Source organism: Aplysia californica, unplaced genomic scaffold (assembly GCF_000002075.1).
Source record: "Aplysia californica isolate F4 #8 unplaced genomic scaffold, AplCal3.0 scaffold00089, whole genome shotgun sequence".
NCBI classification, from domain to species: Eukaryota; Metazoa; Mollusca; class Gastropoda; order Aplysiida; family Aplysiidae; genus Aplysia; species Aplysia californica.
Window position 1 is genome coordinate 352,465 of NW_004797359.1, and position 20,572 is coordinate 373,036.

At 39.2% G+C, this 20,572-nt stretch overlaps 2 protein-coding genes across 2 annotated transcripts; one reads left to right on the top strand and one right to left on the bottom strand.

Moving 5' to 3' along the window:
- The first annotated feature begins 2,276 nt into the window (after window positions 1-2,276).
- On the top strand, window positions 2,277-13,237 carry LOC101858927. The gene is made up of 6 exons (XM_005094764.3): window positions 2,277-3,646; window positions 5,240-5,359; window positions 7,437-7,573; window positions 7,806-7,876; window positions 10,398-10,459; window positions 12,882-13,237. Exons 1-6 carry the CDS (start codon window positions 2,612-2,614, stop codon window positions 12,948-12,950), a joined length of 1,494 nt encoding a protein of 497 aa, XP_005094821.1. The 5' UTR covers window positions 2,277-2,611; the 3' UTR covers window positions 12,951-13,237.
- A 4,251-nt stretch (window positions 13,238-17,488) lies between these two features.
- LOC101859160 lies at window positions 17,489-20,152 on the bottom strand (the record flags this gene model as incomplete). The annotated part of the gene is given in 2 exon segments (XM_005094765.3): window positions 17,489-18,261; window positions 19,757-20,152. Coding segments are annotated over 2 exon segments (744 nt in total). The 3' UTR covers window positions 17,489-17,659.
- Between the last annotated feature and the right edge of the window lie 420 nt (window positions 20,153-20,572).

Sequence of the window (20,572 nt, forward strand, 5' to 3'; positions counted from 1 at the left end):
AAACTACTTGAGATATCTAAAAAATTCGAATACCACTGTGTTCAGCATTGTATGTCCTACAGTGGAGTCCACTTATAACAAGTCCTGAAATAACAAGAAGTCTATTCTAAAGACACTATTCTAAAACCCCGTTTTTTCTCCTTCTTAAAATAAAAGCTGCTATAGCGCAATCAGACAAACACGCGAGTCGGTTATAGCGGAATATTACTGCTGGTGTGCGCAGCGCAAATGCCCATTATACATAATGTAAAACCTCGCAAGTTGAGAAACTTGTTGGTGAACTAGCAAAACAAAGAATGGGAGAGCCCACGTGTGTCAACAATGAAGGCCGGAACGAATGAGTGGGGAGGGTGTGGCATGCGCAGACAAGCAGAACGCCACGTGTGTCAACAATGAAGGCCGGAGCGATTGAGTTTGGAGGGTGTGGCATACGCAGACAAGCAGAACGCTTCGCATGATAGGTCAGCCTTGTCGAGATTATCTAGGTCTACCATGCCTCTCACTTCTCCGATGCAGGGACGGTGAGGTCACAGTGATTTGATGGATGGAGCGAATATGTGACGTGCTCTCGCAGACGGAACAGACCACATGGTGTGGTGGGGTGGGGACAACACCGCGGGCGAGTTAGCCCTGAGCCCTTTCTTTCTGATCGCCAACGCCAAGCTGTCAACATCGCTATCGCTAGAGAAAGAAACCTGATTCAAATTTTGATCAAGTATGACTTGGAGGTCATGTTGAAACAAAATCATCATCAGGGGAGATAACAAAAAGACATAAACAGAGCACCAAACTCATTGACTTGGCCTACTTTATTATTTCCATTTAATTTATTACTGGATTATAGCGAGAATACTGCTATAACGGACATTTCGCACCAGTCCCCTCCCTCTTGTTATAACAGGATTCCACTGTATTAGGTACAACCCTCAACTCAAAATGGTTAAAATCCGACTTTTTCTACCTTTCTTTAGGCACACACACATATTATTTTATATACTAGCTGGGCCCCCTCTCGATGAAAGGTGGTGCATTAACATCAACTGAATATCATTGGTCTATTATATTTACACTCTACTGGAATGGAGCAATAAATCTTGAGAGAAAAATGGCACATGTGTTTCCAAGTCGCCAAATTTCGTATAATAATAGATGTATAGATTGTTCTTTAGACAGAACACAACGTTTCGTGTTACTGTTGTATGTTGTACTGTATTGTAAAGCGCTCAGAGCCTGTGTACTTTATTCGGGGTTGAGCGCTATATAAATGTCATTTATTATTATTATTATTCTCTTTCCCGCTTTCGTGGGTGTACTCTCAATAATTTCAAAGGTGTGGAATCTGCGCACAGTTAGTGAATGGAGGTCTCGCTTGTAGTCTTAAACAGTGTACATGTATAATATATCATTGGATGACAAATTTGTATTTTTAGATGCTGGTAACAATTAGCTTCAGATCAAGTGAAAATAAACTTGTGTTTAATCTGCAGCTTTGCATCTGTGTTGAAAGAGAGTAAATTGTAAATCTATATTTCATTTCTTATTCTTCACCTACTAAACATCCGTAGGTAATATCAGAGAGTGCTTCAAATTCTGAGAGGAGGGGGGGGGGGGTATACCTCACTGATACCATACACTTAATTACAGTTGATTATTTTGTTGCTGGTTGTTTTTTAGTTGTTGTTGTTGTTGTTTTTTTGTTTGGGGTTTGTTTTTGTTTTGTTTTGTTGTTGTTGTTTTTTTGTGTTTTTTTTTTTTGGGGGGGGGGGGGCTCAAGCGTATTTATTTTGGCAATATTTCAATAATATAGGACAATCAGGTCATTGGTATTTTTCAGCTTGAATAGAATATACATTGTCCCCGTTGGATTCTGCGATACAAAACAATGTAGTTTATGCCCGCCAAGAGACTAAAGGGAAGTAATAGGAGTAATAAGTCTCTTTTAAGTGACACAATTGGTTATTGCCCTTACTAGGGATTTTTATTAATTGAGCATGTTCAATTTTTCAATACGTCAAAAGTTGTTCTCATGTCTGCTGATGTTTCATGTTTGACATGTGTCTCTGGTTTTAGTGTGGTGATCCAGCATCAGAGGTCCAGATGTCCTTTTTTTTAAGATTTGTAAAAATCATTTTTCTGCCCTCTATACAGCTGAAAGTTGAAAGTTACAGAGATTATATTTTTTGGTTCTTCTTTTTTCTGACTGATGTGTATCTTTCCAGATACACAAAAAACTACTGATACTGATATGTTCTGTTTTCAATTCTCCGGTACATATCTAAAACGTGAATTTTTTTGGTGAAAAAGCGCAAAAGCATGTCGTGAATGGCGCTAGGGTAACTTGCATAATGTTTGCATAATTTTTAATTTGTCTTGCATAATTTGGCCTTCTAAATTTTCATAATTCTGCGGGGAGAGATACTACCTCCACAATATTTGTTAGAGATAGAGATTACCAGGCCTGTCAGGCAAGGTTGTTGGTGGAGTACACCCCAGTGAGTACACTCCAGATTAATAGAATTACTTTTAATCTCCTTGGGTACACCACAGACTCTGGGTACACTTGGACTTGGAACTCTTCTGTGAAAGGAGGCGTATCCATACGACAACAAACATGGCTGATATCACAGCTTCCAGCACTGAAAAGTGTATGATTTGCTCTTCGACAGACAGTTTGAAACGCTGTGCAAGATGCAAATCTGTCGCATATTGCTGTAGAGACCATCAGAAACAAGACTGGAAGTCCCATAGAACATTATGTCAACCTAAAGCTGTATCAAAAATCTGCAGTGACAGTGAGACGAGTTCCAATGAGCCTTGGCGAGGCCGAAGTCAAAGCCAAAGCCAAAATGATGATGATAGATCTAGTGACAATAATACCAAGAACTTTGTCAGTGAACTAATTTCTCAACAAAAAGAAATTGAAAGTATCTTAGACTTCAGTTCTGTAACACTTCCCAGCCAGAGCAATGATAATGAAACAGTACTGGCTTCTGAAGAACCCAAAAATATCTTTACGGACTTAATAAATTCAGAAGTTGACACTTACCATGGACCACATACTGATAGTTATACAGAGAATGAAAGTGTTAGTTTTAGTTATGGTGAATGTACTGAAACCCATCAAATTGATCAGATTCCTGGAGACATCTCTGTGGATCAGTATATTCCTAAAACTGAGGACCCTGCTAATGTTCATCATGCAGTTCAGTCTGTAGACGAAGATGGTGACCTCATGCCATTTGATTCAAGACCACTCCGGCGCCTGAAGTTCCCAAAGCCTGATTCCTATGATCATCAAGATCTTGCTGAGTTTATTAGCCTTCGACTTATAAATCTTGGCTATTGTGTCGTTGATGAGGTTTTCACGGATGAAGTTATTGATGGAGTTATCTCAGAGCTGAAAGGACTGAAAAACACTGATGGGCTCAAGACAGGACAGTTAGCAGGTGGTCGAACTAGTGGTAATGATGATGAGAAAGTTACAGAAACAGCAATACGCAGTGATATGATCAAGTGGATTGATGGATCAGATTCAGAGGAAACCCTCCCATTTGGCCAGCAAGTTATTTCAACAATGGATTCAATTATGAACTTTATCAACAACTCTTACATGAAGCCATATGGTTTTATACAAGGCAGAACAAAGGTATTATACTAGATCTAGGTTTTGAGTTTCCGTCATTACTATCGCCATCATTATCATAAGCAGAAGAGGTTTGATGAAATATCAATCTATTCTAATTAACTTTGTTATCGCCCTCATTTATTGTAATTATTCATTGTAAAATTAGAGCTAGCTACATATTCACACAACTTACCCTACCCATGCCTGCACACACACACACACACACACACACACACACACACACACACACACACACACACTCACATCACACACTCACATCACACACACACACACACACATTTACACACATACACTCACACACACACACACGCACTCACATTTACACACATACACACTAACACACACACACACACACACTCACACACACACTCACACACACCCTCATAACAAAGGAAGATGAAAGAGAAAGGGAGTAGGGGGGGGGGGGGCTTGATGTGTATAAACTTTTGTGGAAATTGAGAGCTCTCAAGAATTGAAATAGATGTCACAACACACTTTTTCTTTTCCTTATTAAATTGCTTACCTTTGACTTTGAAGAACTTTATATATATTCATGTTTACTTCTTCAAAAAAGTAATTATCATGATCTTAGTTTCCGAGATTTTCATGAGAGAATTTGCTGCGGCAAGCACCAAATAAGGGGACGCTTTAATAATACAGTTACATGCTCTTGAACCTAACTGTTATTATATTCTAGTAAATTTCCACTTTTGATGTGTTCAGTATAATTATCAGTAGGCCTTCCCTTTCCTTTCTGATCATGACTTTTTGAACAAGTGTTTGTTTTTACCATGTCTAATGTGAGAATTATCTGATACTATCCTCCACTCCTGTTATTGTAAGTGAATTCAGGTTCGTGCTTACAATCAACAGTTACATTTTATATTTTCATGTACATATAATTTTCTTTGTCCTTCATTTTGAGTTGCAGTTGTACCCACAGCATTGACTGAGAGTCTGAAACGAAGGTGATGGTTTGAATCTTTGGGTCAAATTTATTGCTCTCTGTTTTTATTTAATACTTTTAGGAATGTTCTTTTTAGCTTTAAATTGTGTAGATAGCAGCCTCGTCAATGATATAACTTGCCTTTCATATAAAAATATTATATAAATGAGAAAGTTCACAGTTTATTTGCATTTTCTCATTGTACTCTAAATAATACTAATAAATTAATTTCACTTCCGAAATTATTGATAGTAGGTCAGCATCAGAGCAGGAGGGTGAAAGACAAGAATGATTGATAAACTTTATTAACTGAGTCTAATAGAAGTGCAATTGCAGCAATAAGTAATTATGCAAAAATGAACTACTGTTATCTCGGTTGAAAAAAATGCATGTTATTACAGGAAGTCCATGATGGTCGATAGAACTGCTGTTTTGAATTGAAGTCAGGCTATGTTCTTGGAAAGCAAGTTGAACCTGCTCTAACTGCTACCTGGCCACTTCCCATTTCCTCCCTTGCATTTTTTTAAATATTTATAATGACACTGTGTAAGATGGCTACTTGTCTAAGAAGGCCATTTTTTTCATTGACAATGGATGGCAGTCTGCTGAGATGGTTTCAACAGTAATTTTAATTTTTGTTTTCCCAGGCAATGCTTGCATGCTATCCAGGTAATGGGACATATTACAGGCGCCATGTTGACAATCCCAATAAAGATGGCCGTCGTATCACATGCATATTGTACCTCAACAGGGACTGGGATGTACAGGTGAGTTTTGAGGGCTTAGGGAGCTGGTAGAAAGCAGGGAACAGGGTGACCTTTTTTGTGTGTGTGTAGACATTTTACTGCACTCGCAACTGCAGTTTTTCTAGTTCTATGTCATGAGCGTGCAAGGTTACTCTGGTCAGAAATCTACAAGAGCTATATTTGAATGAAGGGGCAAACAACAATGAGGAGAGTGACAGCTGCTGTGAGAATGCCATTATATCTGGACCCGCGAATCGCGGCCGCGATTTTTTGGCATTTTTTGGTCCGCGAATCGCGGCCGCGATTATTTGCATTTCTCCAAAAACCTCACCGCCGGGGTATAAAAAATCGAAAAAACTTTGTATAAAAAATGAAAAAAAGAACAGAAACCGAACCTCTTTACTTTTAGTTTTAGAAAGAAAGTTTATTTTCACTTCTTTTCTTCTCTTTCTTACTTGTTGACCCCACGTTTATTTGTTATTTTCATGTTTTAAAAAGTCTTGGGGGCTCTCGTGGCCTAGAGGTTAAGGTGTTCGCCTCTCATTCAAAGGTCCCGGGTTCGAATCCGGGTAGCAACCAAAAAATTTTCTTCTCTAAAATTGTCTCCTTTCACCTCCTTTCCTGCTCTCTAGCAATGTTCTGTTGTCTGCTTTCATTTCCACTTTCTGCCCCCACCCCCTCCCCTCCTTTGCCTCCTCCTCTGGGCTCCTGACTCTTTCCGCAGCCTTTCTACTGCTACTCCTTGGCCCCTCCTTACTGCTGTCTTTCTGCCACACCCCTGATCTTCTGGTGGGAAAGATCTACACCTAGCCGTCTCGGACAAGGGCGAAAAATCTCGGAGGGCCCGTGTGCAAGTTGCGCACGTTAAAGATCCCTTGGTGGTCTAAAATCGATTTATAAGAGTAGGCTTCGGCCGCCACCCGGGCAAAATTCAAAATTTCCTACCAACTGAAAATATTAGGTGTGTCCCGCGCGCTCATATGACCTATGCAGTTGCAAGCGCCGTAAAACACTTTACAAAAGCAAAAAAGCAAAGCAAAAAGTCTTGTACATTATATACTATTTATATATTGCTGTTTCTCTTTTATTTTTCTCTCTTTGTTGTGTTTTCATTTGCTGGTGTGTTATTTTCTTTTCTTGTTATTGTTCTGATGTGTTTTCTATTTTTTGTGTTTATTGTAAAGTCAATATAATTTAATTTGATCATATGTTGTTCCTACCTTTTAAAAAAAAATAATAAGCGCGTTATGTGAGAGCGTGTCTCCACCAAAACCGAATACATGTACATGTACTGTCTCTGGCAGGCCCCTTGTGTGTGATTCCATAATTTACATGTAATATCCTGTACTTTTTCTTGAATAATACACGTTTAGGGTTAAAAAGGGCACTCTTCTGATAGATGGACATTCGCCTAATTTGTTAATTTTTGTGTTTTTTATGTTCTGTTCTAATTTTGATTTCATTCTGTGGTGAAACTTTTATTTTTCATATTTTTACACTCTGTGTGGCTACAAATAATCTTCTGGATGCTTGAAAGAGAACACAAGAAATTCTGGTTCTATTTAGATTAAGTTACCTCTATCAACATGTCTATTGCTATATTTGTCGTCTCAGAGAGTTGAAAGTTTGAAAATTATTGGCAATTTTTATGGCAACTTTTGCCATTTTTGTGGCTACTTTTGGACAATACAATGGCAACAAACGCAGATGCTAGCCATATGGTGTGCTCTAGAGCAAATAGTTTTGAAATTATGGATGCACTAAAAAAGGGTTAACATTGAACTTTTCAGCTCTCCCTTCCCTATAAGTCAGTTAATCAAAAGGCATGATTCCTCATGAACCACAGTGCAAAGTGCAAGGTGTTATTAAACTTGGGAATACTAAAACTCCAGAGGTAAGAAAGAAGTAGAAGGGGCTGACCAAACTAGAAATAAGTACTGCAGCCTTGACTTATCATCTGCTTGGTGTGTTTAAAAACAAAATAGCCCTGGACAAAAACAGGCAAGTCTCCTTGACTACAGCTGCCTGACAGACGATGTGGTGTTACTTTATTTAGGCTTTGTCCATTTTAAAAAAAATTGATTTATTTGGTTTGCAGAAAGATGGAGGACTCCTCCGTATTCTACCACCTCATCTAGACAAGCCAGTCGATGTTCCTCCTTTGGCCAATAGGCTCTTATTCTTCTGGTCAGACAAAAGAAACCCTCATGAGGTGCAACCAGCATTCAAGGAAAGGTCAGTGACAAAATAAAGACTTGCTGCTGCTCATGTCTTCAACTCTTTATGCCTTTATTGAAGAGGTTTATTCAGCTAAGGAAATTTATGTGCTAACTTACTGAACTGGACTACATTGTACATATATATCTCCAGAAATATGGGGGGTGTACTTGTTTCTTGATTTTTACTCTTATGATGTGCATGGAAGCTCAAGACTCTCGTGTTATAAATACTTATCTGTTGTCCCCAGATATGCAATGACAATCTGGTATTTTGATGCTCAGGAGAGAGAGACAGCCAAGATAGAAGAAATCCAGAAAGGTAATCCATATTTCTGTATATATTGGCTGTTAAGTACTTATAGACTGGATTATTGATAATTTTGACCATCGTGCATTTTAAAAATGCAAAAGTTTGTGATAACAACAAATCTAGTCCTGAGGGTCTAGCCTTCCCAGGTGTTTTGCATATATATATATATATATATATATACTATGGGAGAGAAAGTTAGGAGATATCATGAACTGAATTGTTCATTTAAATTTGTGTTGATAGCATCTAGTGATTAAACTTGCCCAGTAAAACAAAAGAGGGGTTTGAGCACAGACGAATTTAAGTTCAATACACCACAGATTGTGTGGGCAGAAGAAGAGCAGTTTATGATTTAGGCATGAGACGTGGTCTGCTTTGCCGGCTCTGAAATTATTTTGGTTTTTGTAGTTTTTGTTGTTGTTTTTGTTTTGGGGAGGGAGGGGGGGGGGGGTGTTACAATTTTTGGTTTAGGTAATCTTGCAGTTTAGACTACCAGATTTGTATCTTTGTGAGGTTTCAAGTTAGGGAGCTCAAGGATCTGCTTGAACCAACATTTTGGGTTTGGGAAAGGCACTTTACACAAATTTTCCTCACTTCACTCAGGTGGGAATGGGTACCCGACTATAGATGACAAAACATTATGTCAGTTTGTTAGAGTTTGAGTGCTTTATCAGCTGCTTGCCCTGTATGCTTCCAAGGAACCAGGAAATGTTTCTGAGTATTCTAGGGTCTGCTGGGGTAATAAAAGTTGAAACGTGCATAAAGCATGCTGTTGAGCATGGATGTATGATCTATCTAAGTGCAATTATTTATTATTATTATTATTATTATTATTACTATCATTATTATTATTGTTATTATTATTATTATTACAGTAGGGCCTACATCAGGGATAGGTCGAACCCAGAAGACTCGAAATCATGCATCCGTCGAACTGTGCCTACGGTCACATTTTTTTTCTTCTTTATCTTTGTAAGATATCCCCCGAACTACGGATCCCTCAAACTACCAAGGCTGGTCCTGACAAATTCAAGCTAGCCTTGATTCGATATACTGTATTATAATATTAATTGTCATTGCTAAAGCTATGCATGATGCATATATATGTTCCAGGCTATTTACCGATCGGCCCAATTAAGATTGCGCTGCTCATTTTAACGATCGTGTAATTGCGCGACAATCTGAAGATTGCGCTGCACGTTTTAACGATCGTATAATCGTGCGGCAATCTGAAGATTGCGTTAATATTTTATATATTTTTAAAAATAATTTTGTTCTTTAATTCACTTCCATCTTTATTCTTTACTCACATCAAGAAACATTCAACATAAAATATGAAATTTAAAATTAAAATATATGAAACTGAAGATCTCACAAGAATGATACAATGCTACATATCAAATTAAAGTTGGTTCACAAAGCACATTTAATTTATTTTATATTTTTGAAATATTTTTTTAAAATTTCACTTCCATGTTTATTCTTTCGTGTTATTCTTTTACTCATATCAAGGAACATTCACATAAAATGTTTTAAAGTGTAAAAATATGAAAATTAAAATTAAAATTAGTTCATATAAGAATGATACAATGCCAGGTATCAAAGTAAAAGTTCATAAAGTACATTTAATTTATTTTATATTTTTTAAATATTTTTTAAAAATTCACTTCCATCATTATTCGTTTACTCTAATCAAGGAACATTCACATATATTTTCGAAAGTGTAAAAATCTGAAAATTAAAAATCTGAAAAATCAGGCGCTCGTCAAAATAACGAAATAGGAGAAACGCATTTTTCCGCCAGTTTGGAAATTTTTATCGAATTTTTTGGGGGGGACTTAACCTCTTTAAGGTCCAAATAAAAACACCTTTGCGTGTGAATTTTACTGAAAAACTTTGATTTAAGGCTCAAAATATGTCATTTTTCAATTTTTAATCTTTAGCAATTGGAGTTACCATACTTTGGTGGCCATTTTCTCGCTAATTTCACCTCTGAAACCTGGCAACCCCACCTCCTTCAATCACTAATATATTGACTTGTATCCAAGATAAATGGATATTGTTTTCATCAAAAGCAAGGCAAATGAACAGGCTTTGAGTTGATACAAATAACTCCATATATGCCCCAAAATTGATGAGCGCCTGATTCCACCGCATTGTGACACAAATTGAAATTAAGATATGAAACGGAAGAGCTCATAAGAATGATACAAAACTATTATACGATCATTACAACGCGCGGCGCAATCTTAAGATTGCTGGACAAATATACGATCGTTAAAACGCGCAGCGCAGTGCCGATCGGTAAATTGCGCGGAAAACATAAATTAGACAGTATGTGTTGTGAGTTGAAAGCTTCTCCTGGTACTCTTAGTCTTAGTGTACTCTTGGCTTGTGTTTTTTCAGGAAGGCCATACACAAGATGCAAAAACATTTGTTGTCTCTTTATGGTAACATAAAAAGCTATATAAAAGTATAGTAGAGATTGCACAGATGAAGCTTATTACCTTGTGAAATTCTTACATTTCAGAAGCTCAACAAATCACTGCTAAGATTGAGCTGTTGGAACAGAAAAGAGGAGAACTAGAAGAGGTAATAATTTAGAATTACTAATTTCATTTTCAAAGTACGGTTGAACCGGTGTAAAATTGTCAAGGAGAAAAATGTCAGTTTAACACAGGTGGCTGTCTTAGGCAGGACTGATCAAAATGAAGAAAACGAACCATTCTCCTCTGAGATCCAAACCGGGGCTGATCTCAGATTTTGGACTGCCGTGAGGCTCATTCGAAAGGGGGAGTTGGGTGGGGGTGAAGAGATGTAAGAAGGGTTTTGTTGTTGTCTTGTTGATTTGTTTTTTGTTTAGCTTTTTTTTTTTTAGCTGATTTTGTGCAAGGGTTAAATAAACGAAATATATGTAAGATGGTGAAGATCGAGTGTCATGGTAAAAGAAACACATGGGTTGCCACCACTCAGAGAACAAGCGATGCTTCTGCCGCAAGTTCATGTCAACGTTTATTGTTACTTTGTTACAGATTAGGTAAACAAAACAGTGACCAGTTGCCTCACATATGATTTGTGCATGAGTTGTGGGCGAGGCTTATAGGTTTTGACGAATCGCACGCTTCCCTCACCAGCAGTTGAAAATTTATTGCTACCCATTGGTCAACTTGGGTAAATGGAGGGACTAACACATTGACAGGTGAAATGTTAAATGACAACCCGTCCACATCGTATGGTGCCAAATCAAAATTTATGACAAAGCGTCGGGCAATGAGTAACCATGCCTGGCCGTCTCAGGCAGGTAAATTTGACCGTGGGTTGATAAAATAAGGTGGCCGTTGCAGCATTGGACAGGTGACCGTTTTACACAGTTGAATTATTATATTATTTTAAAAATGTAAGGGGTGGAATGGAAAGAGGCCGTTTGAACAGGTGGTCATATTATAAAGGAGGCCGTCAGGGCAGGTTTGACTGTAGACAGTGGAGTCCACTTATAAAGACACTATTCTATAACCCCGTTTCTTTTCCTTCTTTATCTTTGTAAATAAAATACTGCTATAGCGTAATCAGACAAACACGCAAGTCGGTTATGGCGGAATATTGCTGCTGCTGCTGCTTCTCTGCACAGCGCATAGACCAATTTTATGCATGTAAAACCTTGCCAGTTGAGAAACGTGTTGGTGATCTTAGCAAAACAAAGAATGAGAGAGCCCACGTGTGCCAACAATGAAAGCCTGAGCGAATGAGTAGGGAGGATGTGGCATGCGCAGACAAGCAGAATGCAGCACATGACAGGCCAGCCTAGTTTGGATTATCTAGGCCAACTGTGCCCCTCACTTCTCCAATGCGGGGATGGAGAGGTCACAGTGGTGCTGTGATGGATCGAACAAATGTGTGACGTGGGCAGGGTGTTATGTGTACCCATGTGCGCAAGCAGACGGAAAGCACCACAGGGTGTGGTTGGGTGGGGGACAACACAGCGGGCGAGTTAGCCCAGAGCCCATTCATTCTGATCGCCAACGCTGAGCTGTTAACATTGGTAGGGCAAGAAAAAGAAACCTGATTCGATTTTTAATCAAATAATAATGCCAAGAGGTCATGTTGAACAAAACCATCATCAGGGGAGTGATCAAAAAGAAATAAACAGAACACCGAACTCATAGATTAGGCCTATTTTATCATTTCCCTTGGATTTATTACTGGATCCCTTATAACGAAAATCCTGCTATTATAACGGATTTTTCGCACCAATCCCCTCCTTCTTGTTATAACAGGATTCCACTGTAATGAGTTTTGACTGTACTTCAGACTCATGCCGTCAGCTTTGACAGGGTGTGCGTACACCTTTGTGTGTGTACGTGATTGTATTTGTATGTTATGAGTGTGTGTGTGTGCATATGTGTGAGTGTTTGTGTGTATGTGTGTGTATATTTTTAAACTAAAAAAATCTATGTTTGTGTGTAAATGTGTCATGTGTGAGTGTGTTTGAAAGAAAAGAAGTCAAGTTGAGAGAGAGAAGTTCTGAGAAGGGTGTGCTTGTTTTTGTTTTTTTATGTCTCCTGAAGTTTACATGGAAATTTTCATCTCAGGAAAACATGAGAAACTTTCAGACTTCCCTGTGTATTTGAACTTAAAATACATTTGTACCATGAGTTAGACATAAATTTTTAATCAACAATGGAGCATGCTCTTTTGCATGAGGGAAACTTTGTGCAGATGTGAGAGAGGACTTTTGAGTCATTGGGTTCTTCTGTGAGATTCTATAGAGATTGATCCAAGATTGAAAGTTATCTCCATCACACTCTTATAAATCACTATGACTGTTTTGATACACATAGTCTGTTACAATGGCCATCATTTATACTGGTACTTGAATGTTGAATTTCTAAATATGTGAAAGTAAAGGCTCTTCTATAGTTCTTATGATTCAGTCCACACACAGTGTCAAGCTTTACATTATATTTATTATTTATATTATATTTATAATGTGTAACACTGACTTTTTTTTCTTCAGATCACAAGGAAGCAGTTGCTAGAGAACAGGGCAATGGCTAAAAGATCAAAAAAGAAAAAGTTTCGTTAAAAAAAAACCAATTCTGTGAGAATCATGCTCTTTGCTCAGTATTAATATAAATTATAAATAAAATAAGATTAAGAATATATGGAAAGTTGTTTTTTTAATCTTCTGGCAATTTTCAAAAAAGCAGCAGGAATGAGAGACTTGAGGTCCTCTAGAACGTTTTATTAACAATAAAATAACTTAGCACTCGTGGTGCACAACAGTTGCAGTTGCAGTACGGTACAGTGGAACTCGGATTCAACGAGGTCGCCGGGCCTGACCTAAAATCTCGTTGAATCCAAGTGTTTGTTATGGCAAACACGAGGTTTTGTGGAGTTAATTACAGGCACTGAGCAAATACATGTAGTGCATAAAGAGAAGTCACAAGTAGTGCCTGAAATGCCTGCGAGCTGTGTAAAAAAAAGACCGATTCGTTCAAATGCACACGCCTGTGTCATCTCGATTGTTTACTAAAAAGTTGTGTTCCTGTGTAGAGCCTAGCATACGGCAACTTTTGATTTCATAGACCAGGGAACAATTCATTACGTAGATCTACGTCAAGACTAGCTTATCATTGTAATAATGATCAGTTGCCACGGCGGGGGAGGGAGACTGTGACGCGTTTGTACCTGCGACGTTCAAAACCTGGACCGCTAGTGCCCCCTCCCCGACACGCACACACAGCCACACATGTGCAGGTCGCCCATCCGACCCCAACACAGGCCAGAGTAGACATGTGCGCGTGCCAACAACGCATGTGTTGGTATGAAAAAGGGCCGCTGATTCATCGCATCCAATCAGCTAAATGAATAATGGTTCACAATGCAGGTGCAATGGATGGTTTTCCAGAATAGATAAAGTTCGTTCTGGGAGAAAAATTAGCGAAACCCTGTCTGCGGGGGCTGTTCACACTGGAAGCGACCTCGTTGAATCCCAGCTCGCTAATTTAAGTGCTCGTTGAATTCGGGTTATTTTCTTTGATTTTAAAGAAGAAAAAAAAAACGGGGAATCTATCTCATCTCGTTGAATCCGAGCTCGCTGATATAAGTGCTCGTTGAATCCGAGTTATTTTTATTGATTTTAAAGAAGAAAAAAAAAACGGGGAATCTATCTCATCTCGTAGAATCCAAGTTCTCGTTGAATCCGAGTTCTACTGTACTACTTACTTGTGTACGTCCAACTCACTTGTTAAATATTGTCAACAAATAACTGGAACTTGTTTTGATTTAATTTTTTACATTCAAATGGAATAGACTGATTGCAAATTTTTGTAAATGCTTTTTGCTAACATGTAATCAAATTTGATTAAATAAATAGAGGTGGGTTGCTTTGATGTCCTGCCTGTCAGGGCCAATCCAGAGTGAGTGGAATACAATATCCCTGCAGTCTGAAAGAGATTTTTATTGATTTTTTCCTATGATTTGTGTTAGTGTTTCTTATTCCTCGTTTTTTCATATGATACCGCCATATCACATACAAGTCTGTCAAAGTGCCTATTATTTTCCAATAAAAGTTGTCTCAAAGGGGTCTGGCTCTGCTGACCATATGGCTGCTCTTGGTATGTCTTGTACTTTTGTATTGGGTATTCCTCAAGCATTTTCCCTCTACTTCTTTTGTATGTTTGTCACTCTCTTGTGACCCGCTATTTCTGGGGTGCCTTGATGGTCGAAGCAGACTTTGTGCTGTTGAAGCTAGAGAGGTGAGCAGAGTAAGCCTGATTCCCCATTCTTCTCTGTTCACATCCACCTCTTAGCACTTATATGACCTTAAGTTTGCGAGCGCCGTAAAAACCTTACTAAAACTAACAAAAGATCTAGTGTGTGATTGTACCACAATGATAATTAGTTCTTGTGTTATTTAATTCATACCGAATCATGGTCTGTTCTTCCTGTGAATCTTCTTGGTGTTTATCAGCATTGTTATTGTTTTTACTATTTTCGAAAAGAAGAATAAAATCATTGAAGTTACTTGTTGTTCTTTTCATTGTTAATTACAGTGGTAACTGATATAACAGGGAAGGTGGGACCAGAGAAAAATTCCTGTTAATGTGTTATATCAGATCCCTGTTAAATCAGAAATGCAAGGTAAGTAAGCATTTGTGGACAGATCCAGCTGTATTTATTCATGGGTAGTGTGGCAGGCCTGCGCATGACACATTACGCATTCATGTAGCTAGGCTTAGGACTAGATCGAAGTCTGCAGCACACCGTATTTAGCACTGGGGGAAAAACAAACAAGACAGACAACAGATATTATATTTTGTGTATTGAAGCTGAAGGAGAGAAAGGAGGTTTTCCATGTCAGTGGCGACCTAGCGTACCACACAAATCGATTAATTTTATTTCAATTCCTTTAACCTTCAAAGAAATACAGAACACTGAATTTGTGTAGATTTTTTAGCTATTTTCTCTCTTTTGCCAGCGTCCATGAGAAGAGAAACCAGAGTGCAAACGCCGCAAAAGTAAAACCAATTTCATGAGGTTACACCGTAGAATCTCCTTTTCAGAGTAGTAAGGGGTAAAATACAATGGTTCATACACTGTATTACTATAGTAAATTACTCGTGGTAAGTCATCCTCTACTTCTACTTGCACGGCGATGGAAGATTTGCCTCGCTGTGACCTGACAGTTGTCACAAACTTGCGGAGAACGTCCGTGTCCTCGCAGAGATGAATATATTATACTTATATTATACTCTGTCTAAGGTGGAATAACATGGGGTGGAAAATGTTGGTGGGTGGGGGGGGGGGGGGGGGGGGCATTGTTTTACGAGAATCGAAGAGGGAGGGAGACAGACAGACAGTTTTGTTGTTGTCTGATTTTGTTTTAATAAGCATTTTTTCGGCACTTGCAACACATGAGGTATAATTGCCAAAGATTAGATCTCCAGGTGTTATTTGTTTTAGTAGAGGTTTTACGGCGCTCGCAACTGCATACGGTCATATGAGCCCCAATGGGTGGATGTCAACAGAGAAGTCCTTACAGTGAATCAGACTTACTACAGGTGTTACAAGAGAGTAAAAAACACAAAAAGGAGAGATACGCACGATCGATCTACATGTATTTTAATATAATAAAGATGTTTTAGGAAAAAAGGAGCAAACCACATCAGAGCACCCGCCAACCAATCACAGAGAAAGAGAGAGAGAGGGGGGGGGGTAGAGTGGGATGATGTATTATTATTATATTTGGTGTCGGAGAAAGATAAAATAGAGACATATTCGACAGATGAACTTATAGACAGATGGGGGGGGGGGATAAGATGCCATTAAGATACTTTGAATGAGAGAAGAGAATAGTGTTGAGATCGTCACTTACGATGATTGAGTTTCGAAGTACGGAGGTAGCCTTCCCAGTAGCCTACGAGGGTGAAGGTCGAAGGGGTGAGTAAGGTATTTGTGTGTGAATGAATGAGTAGAAACCCGCCTCACATAGAACGTGACCTTTCACGTGTCACGTTTTATTACAGACATGCAATATTACACGCCTCACTACTTTATCTGATTGCATAGAATCTAGGTTTTGTCATCCATTAGTGTCCTGATTGTCTGTGCATGCGTGTTTTCTTTTTTCTGCTTGCATGCTTTTTCGACAGTTTGCTACGGCTAGACTTAGCACACATCTACTGTTCCACTCAACGCAGGGGGGTGACAAGATACGTCTCAAAAAGAATCAGCATGCACATACCTCCCCTCGCGTGAACACACGCTTTACAACGTGACTAGCGTGAGGCAACTGCTTACGCGAGGAGTGCCGTTAAAATTATACTCAACACTTTTGCTTACACTGGTGAACGTGTCTATTCACCCTCGTGACGTGTCGAGAGACGCTCTTTGTGGGGCTGGCCTAATGTTGCATATGTCTGTAGAAAACGTGACGCGTGAAATGTCACGTTCTAAGTGAGGCGGGCACGAGTCACGTTTAACTTCACGCATGCAAAACGACACACCTCACTTTATCTGATCACATAGAATCTAGGTTCTGTCATCCCCTCACGCCCTGCCAGGCGACGAAAATGGATACATGTACCTCTGATGAAGAGGCATTGTTGACAATGGTAAAGCCGAGCAAATGGATCCGTGCCCATTTTCTCCCCAGACCACCAAGAGGCGAATTTCACAGAATTTATCCAAGTCTTAGATGGAGCCCAAGGATGAAACTTTGTTCTTCAACTATTTGCGCATGTCCTACCAAACTTATGATGAGTGAAACCACTCGTTTTGCAAAATTTTCAACCGATGGGTTGTAACTGGCGGGAGCCATGATATTGATAATACATCATGTATATATGCGGAGGAAAAATTAGTACATTATATGTAGGCCTACTAGCACTCATTGCAGGTACACAAAATTAAATGTGTAATCCAATTATCATCATCACCCCCAACACCTACAACACCACCACTACCTTTATCATCATCATCATCATCATCATCATCATCATCATCATCATCATCATCATCATCATCACTACCAAAAACAACATCAACAACATCATCAAAACCAACGACAGCAACAACAACAACAACAGCTGTTTCATCACACACCTTAATAATCGAATGTCTTGTTTTAAGAACCTTTGTAATAAAGTTGAACATAATCAGTACACGTGTATCATAATGTAGGTCTATTTGCACAAAAGTACACTGCTGTTTTCTGTAATTCTGTTGGATCTAATTTACGTGTAGATTGATTGATAAATTCTGGAAATAGCCGTAGTTAGTTGATGTCTGCTATGAATCTGCAGAAGAATCTGACTGCGCCGGGTATTCATACGTGTGTGGAAACCGACGAACATGTTTCTGCCTTTGGACGGCTTGAATAAAATCCATCTGTAAGTTCATGAACTGATCATCGTCGAATGAATCAATTATTGGCATCATTGATCTAAAAAAGTTCAGTCTTGGGGAGTCATCCAACTTTTCCACTTGTCTTTGCTTAACAAGCTTGATTAAGTAATTAGTGTCCTCATTATCTGTACATGCTTGTTTTCTTTTTTTCTTCTTGTGTGCTTTTTCGAATTTCTGTCTACCAGCATCGGGAAGATTTTCCAGATGATTGTTGTCGCCATCTGGGGTATTGTCGACACCGGTATATGTCTGTGATTGAGGATTGTCTTGGCAATCATCAAAGTTGGTTTGCTCACTTGTCTCTGGCTTATAGCCTGAAGTGTAGCGTAGTTGTTTCACGGGCAGGAGGAACATCATATCTTTCTCGAACTTCCATTCTTTGTCATTGCCTGCTCTACTACCAGATCGTTTGTCTTTTCTTTTGAGGGCATTCGAAAAGCTGCGAGTCATATTTTCCCAAGTATCTTTGGCGTGAGTGTTTGAACCTATGAAAAGAAGAACATACTATAATATATAATAGTACTTACAATGGAATTTGTATATATGTTTTGCGTGGCTTAGTATTAATTCATGTATTTATGTATGCATCATATTTTTTCAGGCATCTGAGTGTTCCCTTTAGGAGCATGTCTATGTTCCCCAGTCAAGTTGCATGCTACGTCATGTTAAAGTGACCAGTTGTAAAGCAGTGGTCAGACTGACCAGTGGACAAGCAATGGCCTGACTCGACAAGTGGTCAAGCAATGTCAATATGACTAGTGGTCAAGCAATTTATTGGTCGATCTGACAAGTGTTTAAGCGACTGCAGTCATATTTTGGCCTCAAACGCAGTTGCTTTCCTTCAACCAAAGCTTCTCTACTTACTGGGGGAACATGAGCTGACCCCTTCCTTTTCACATGGCAGCAAATTCAATTAGTAAACATGTATTTTTCTCGGCATGTTAACTGGAAAGTACTACAGACACTAGAATTGCCTATCCCACCAGCAGAACAATGGGAAAAAAAACTTTGCAAAACGATATGGTGACTTGTGGGGGTTTTCTTTCGCCGTCGGTGCTTTGGATGGAAAACATATTAAGCTATAAAAAAAACCCCATAAACAGTGGATGTCAGTTTCATCTGTAAGAAGTTCCCTAGTATTGTACTTTGGCACCGTGTGACGCTCATTCGTGTTTAATATCAGTGGACTGTGGTCAGTACGGTAAGGTCAGTGATACTGGTGTCTATATGATACTATATATGATGCTTCTCGCTTTCCTTTGTGCTTCTTGAAGAAAAACAATTGAAATTGAACATCCCTGAAATAAAATTCAAAATCTGTGAATTGAACATCGAGATTCTTTTGATGATGGTGATAATAATAATAATAATAATAATAATAATAATAATAATAATAATAGGAGACGAAGCATTCACAATTAAACAATACCTGATGAAGCCCTTTTCAGCTAGAACACTAAATGAACAAAGGAGAGTCTATATAACTACAGGCATTCGCGTGCTCGAAGTTCAGTAGAGCGTGCCTTTTGGAATTTTAGCTTGTAAATTTGAAATTGCCTACAATGTATTTCAAAGGCCTGTGATAGTCGAACCAGAGAGTTGGTCGAACCCGACAAGGCCATTCTCATTACAAATGCAGCCGCGACTCTCCACAACTTCATTCCACGGCGAGATGGACATATGGTGGACAGGACATCTACACTTTCCCATGAGATCAGAGATCCAGTAACTGCAAATGGTCTACTCCCTCTTACAGCGAATGCCATCGGAGGTAGAATGTGCACTTTTTAAATTAACTCCAATGGGGCTGGAATGGCAAGGATGGCGTTGCTTTCAGAAACGTTCGTGCTTATAATGAGGCAAATGATAATTTCTGCTTTTTCTTGATTACGGGAGTTCATAACATGATAACCGAATTAAATAGATGGATGGATGGATGAAAGGGTGGATGGATGGGTTTGAGTTAATGAATAAACTCACCAGCTGGTGGTTTCACTTGAGAATCAATATCTTCCCACAGTTGTTTACGTTGGTCTCTGTTCTTGTAATCTTTATTGGTGGAGTCCCAAATGATGGGATGGCCCCTCACAAACTCTATAATAGATTTCTTATATTCATCCATTTTTAGCAGCACACTTGATAATGGGCAGGTCTATCTGTAGCCTATATCTACGCTTCAACAAGACAGTTTGCTAGCGCTCTTAGCACAACTGTGCTCAACGCAGGGGCTGGCAAGACACGGCTCAAACAAAAAGAATCAGCATGCACATTCCTACCCTCACGTGAACACACGCTTTACAACGTGACTAGCCTAGCGTGAGGCAACTGCGAGGAGTGCCGTAGGCTCAAATTATACTGAACACTTTTGCTTACACGCGTGACCCGTGTCTATTCACCCGCGTGACGTGTCGAATGACACCTCTCTGGTGACACTCTATGTGTGAGGCCGACCCAGAGTTATCTCCCTTTTGCCGACCTTAGAGTCGAGAAAAAAACCACACACACACACAACCAGAGCAGGCGAGCGAGCGATTGAGATACAAAGATATAATATAGGGCCTAGAGTAGAGATAGACAGGCAGACAGACAGATAGAGATAGAGAGAGAGAGAGAGAGAGAGAGAGAGAGAGAGAGAGAGAGAGAGTGTATCGACAGAACGGGATGAACTGTTCGTTTATTAGATCCTGTATTCCCCTTTTAGTCAACTACTCATGGGTGGATGGAGACGTAATATAGGAGCAACCCTTTGCCCACCACTGGGGTGGGACCAGAGAGAGAGATAGAGAGAGAGAGAGA

Excerpts from the sequence above, each read along its gene's own strand:
- LOC101858927 (XM_005094764.3), top strand. The coding sequence starts at position 2,612 with ATGGCTGATATCACAGCTTCCAGCACTGAAAAGTGTATGATTTGCTCT. Across the intron at positions 5,360-7,436 it reads ACAGGGACTGGGATGTACAG|AAAGATGGAGGACTCCTCCG; the intron begins GTGAGTTTTGAG and ends TTTGGTTTGCAG. Across the intron at positions 10,460-12,881 it reads AAAGAGGAGAACTAGAAGAG|ATCACAAGGAAGCAGTTGCT; the intron begins GTAATAATTTAG and ends TTTTTTCTTCAG.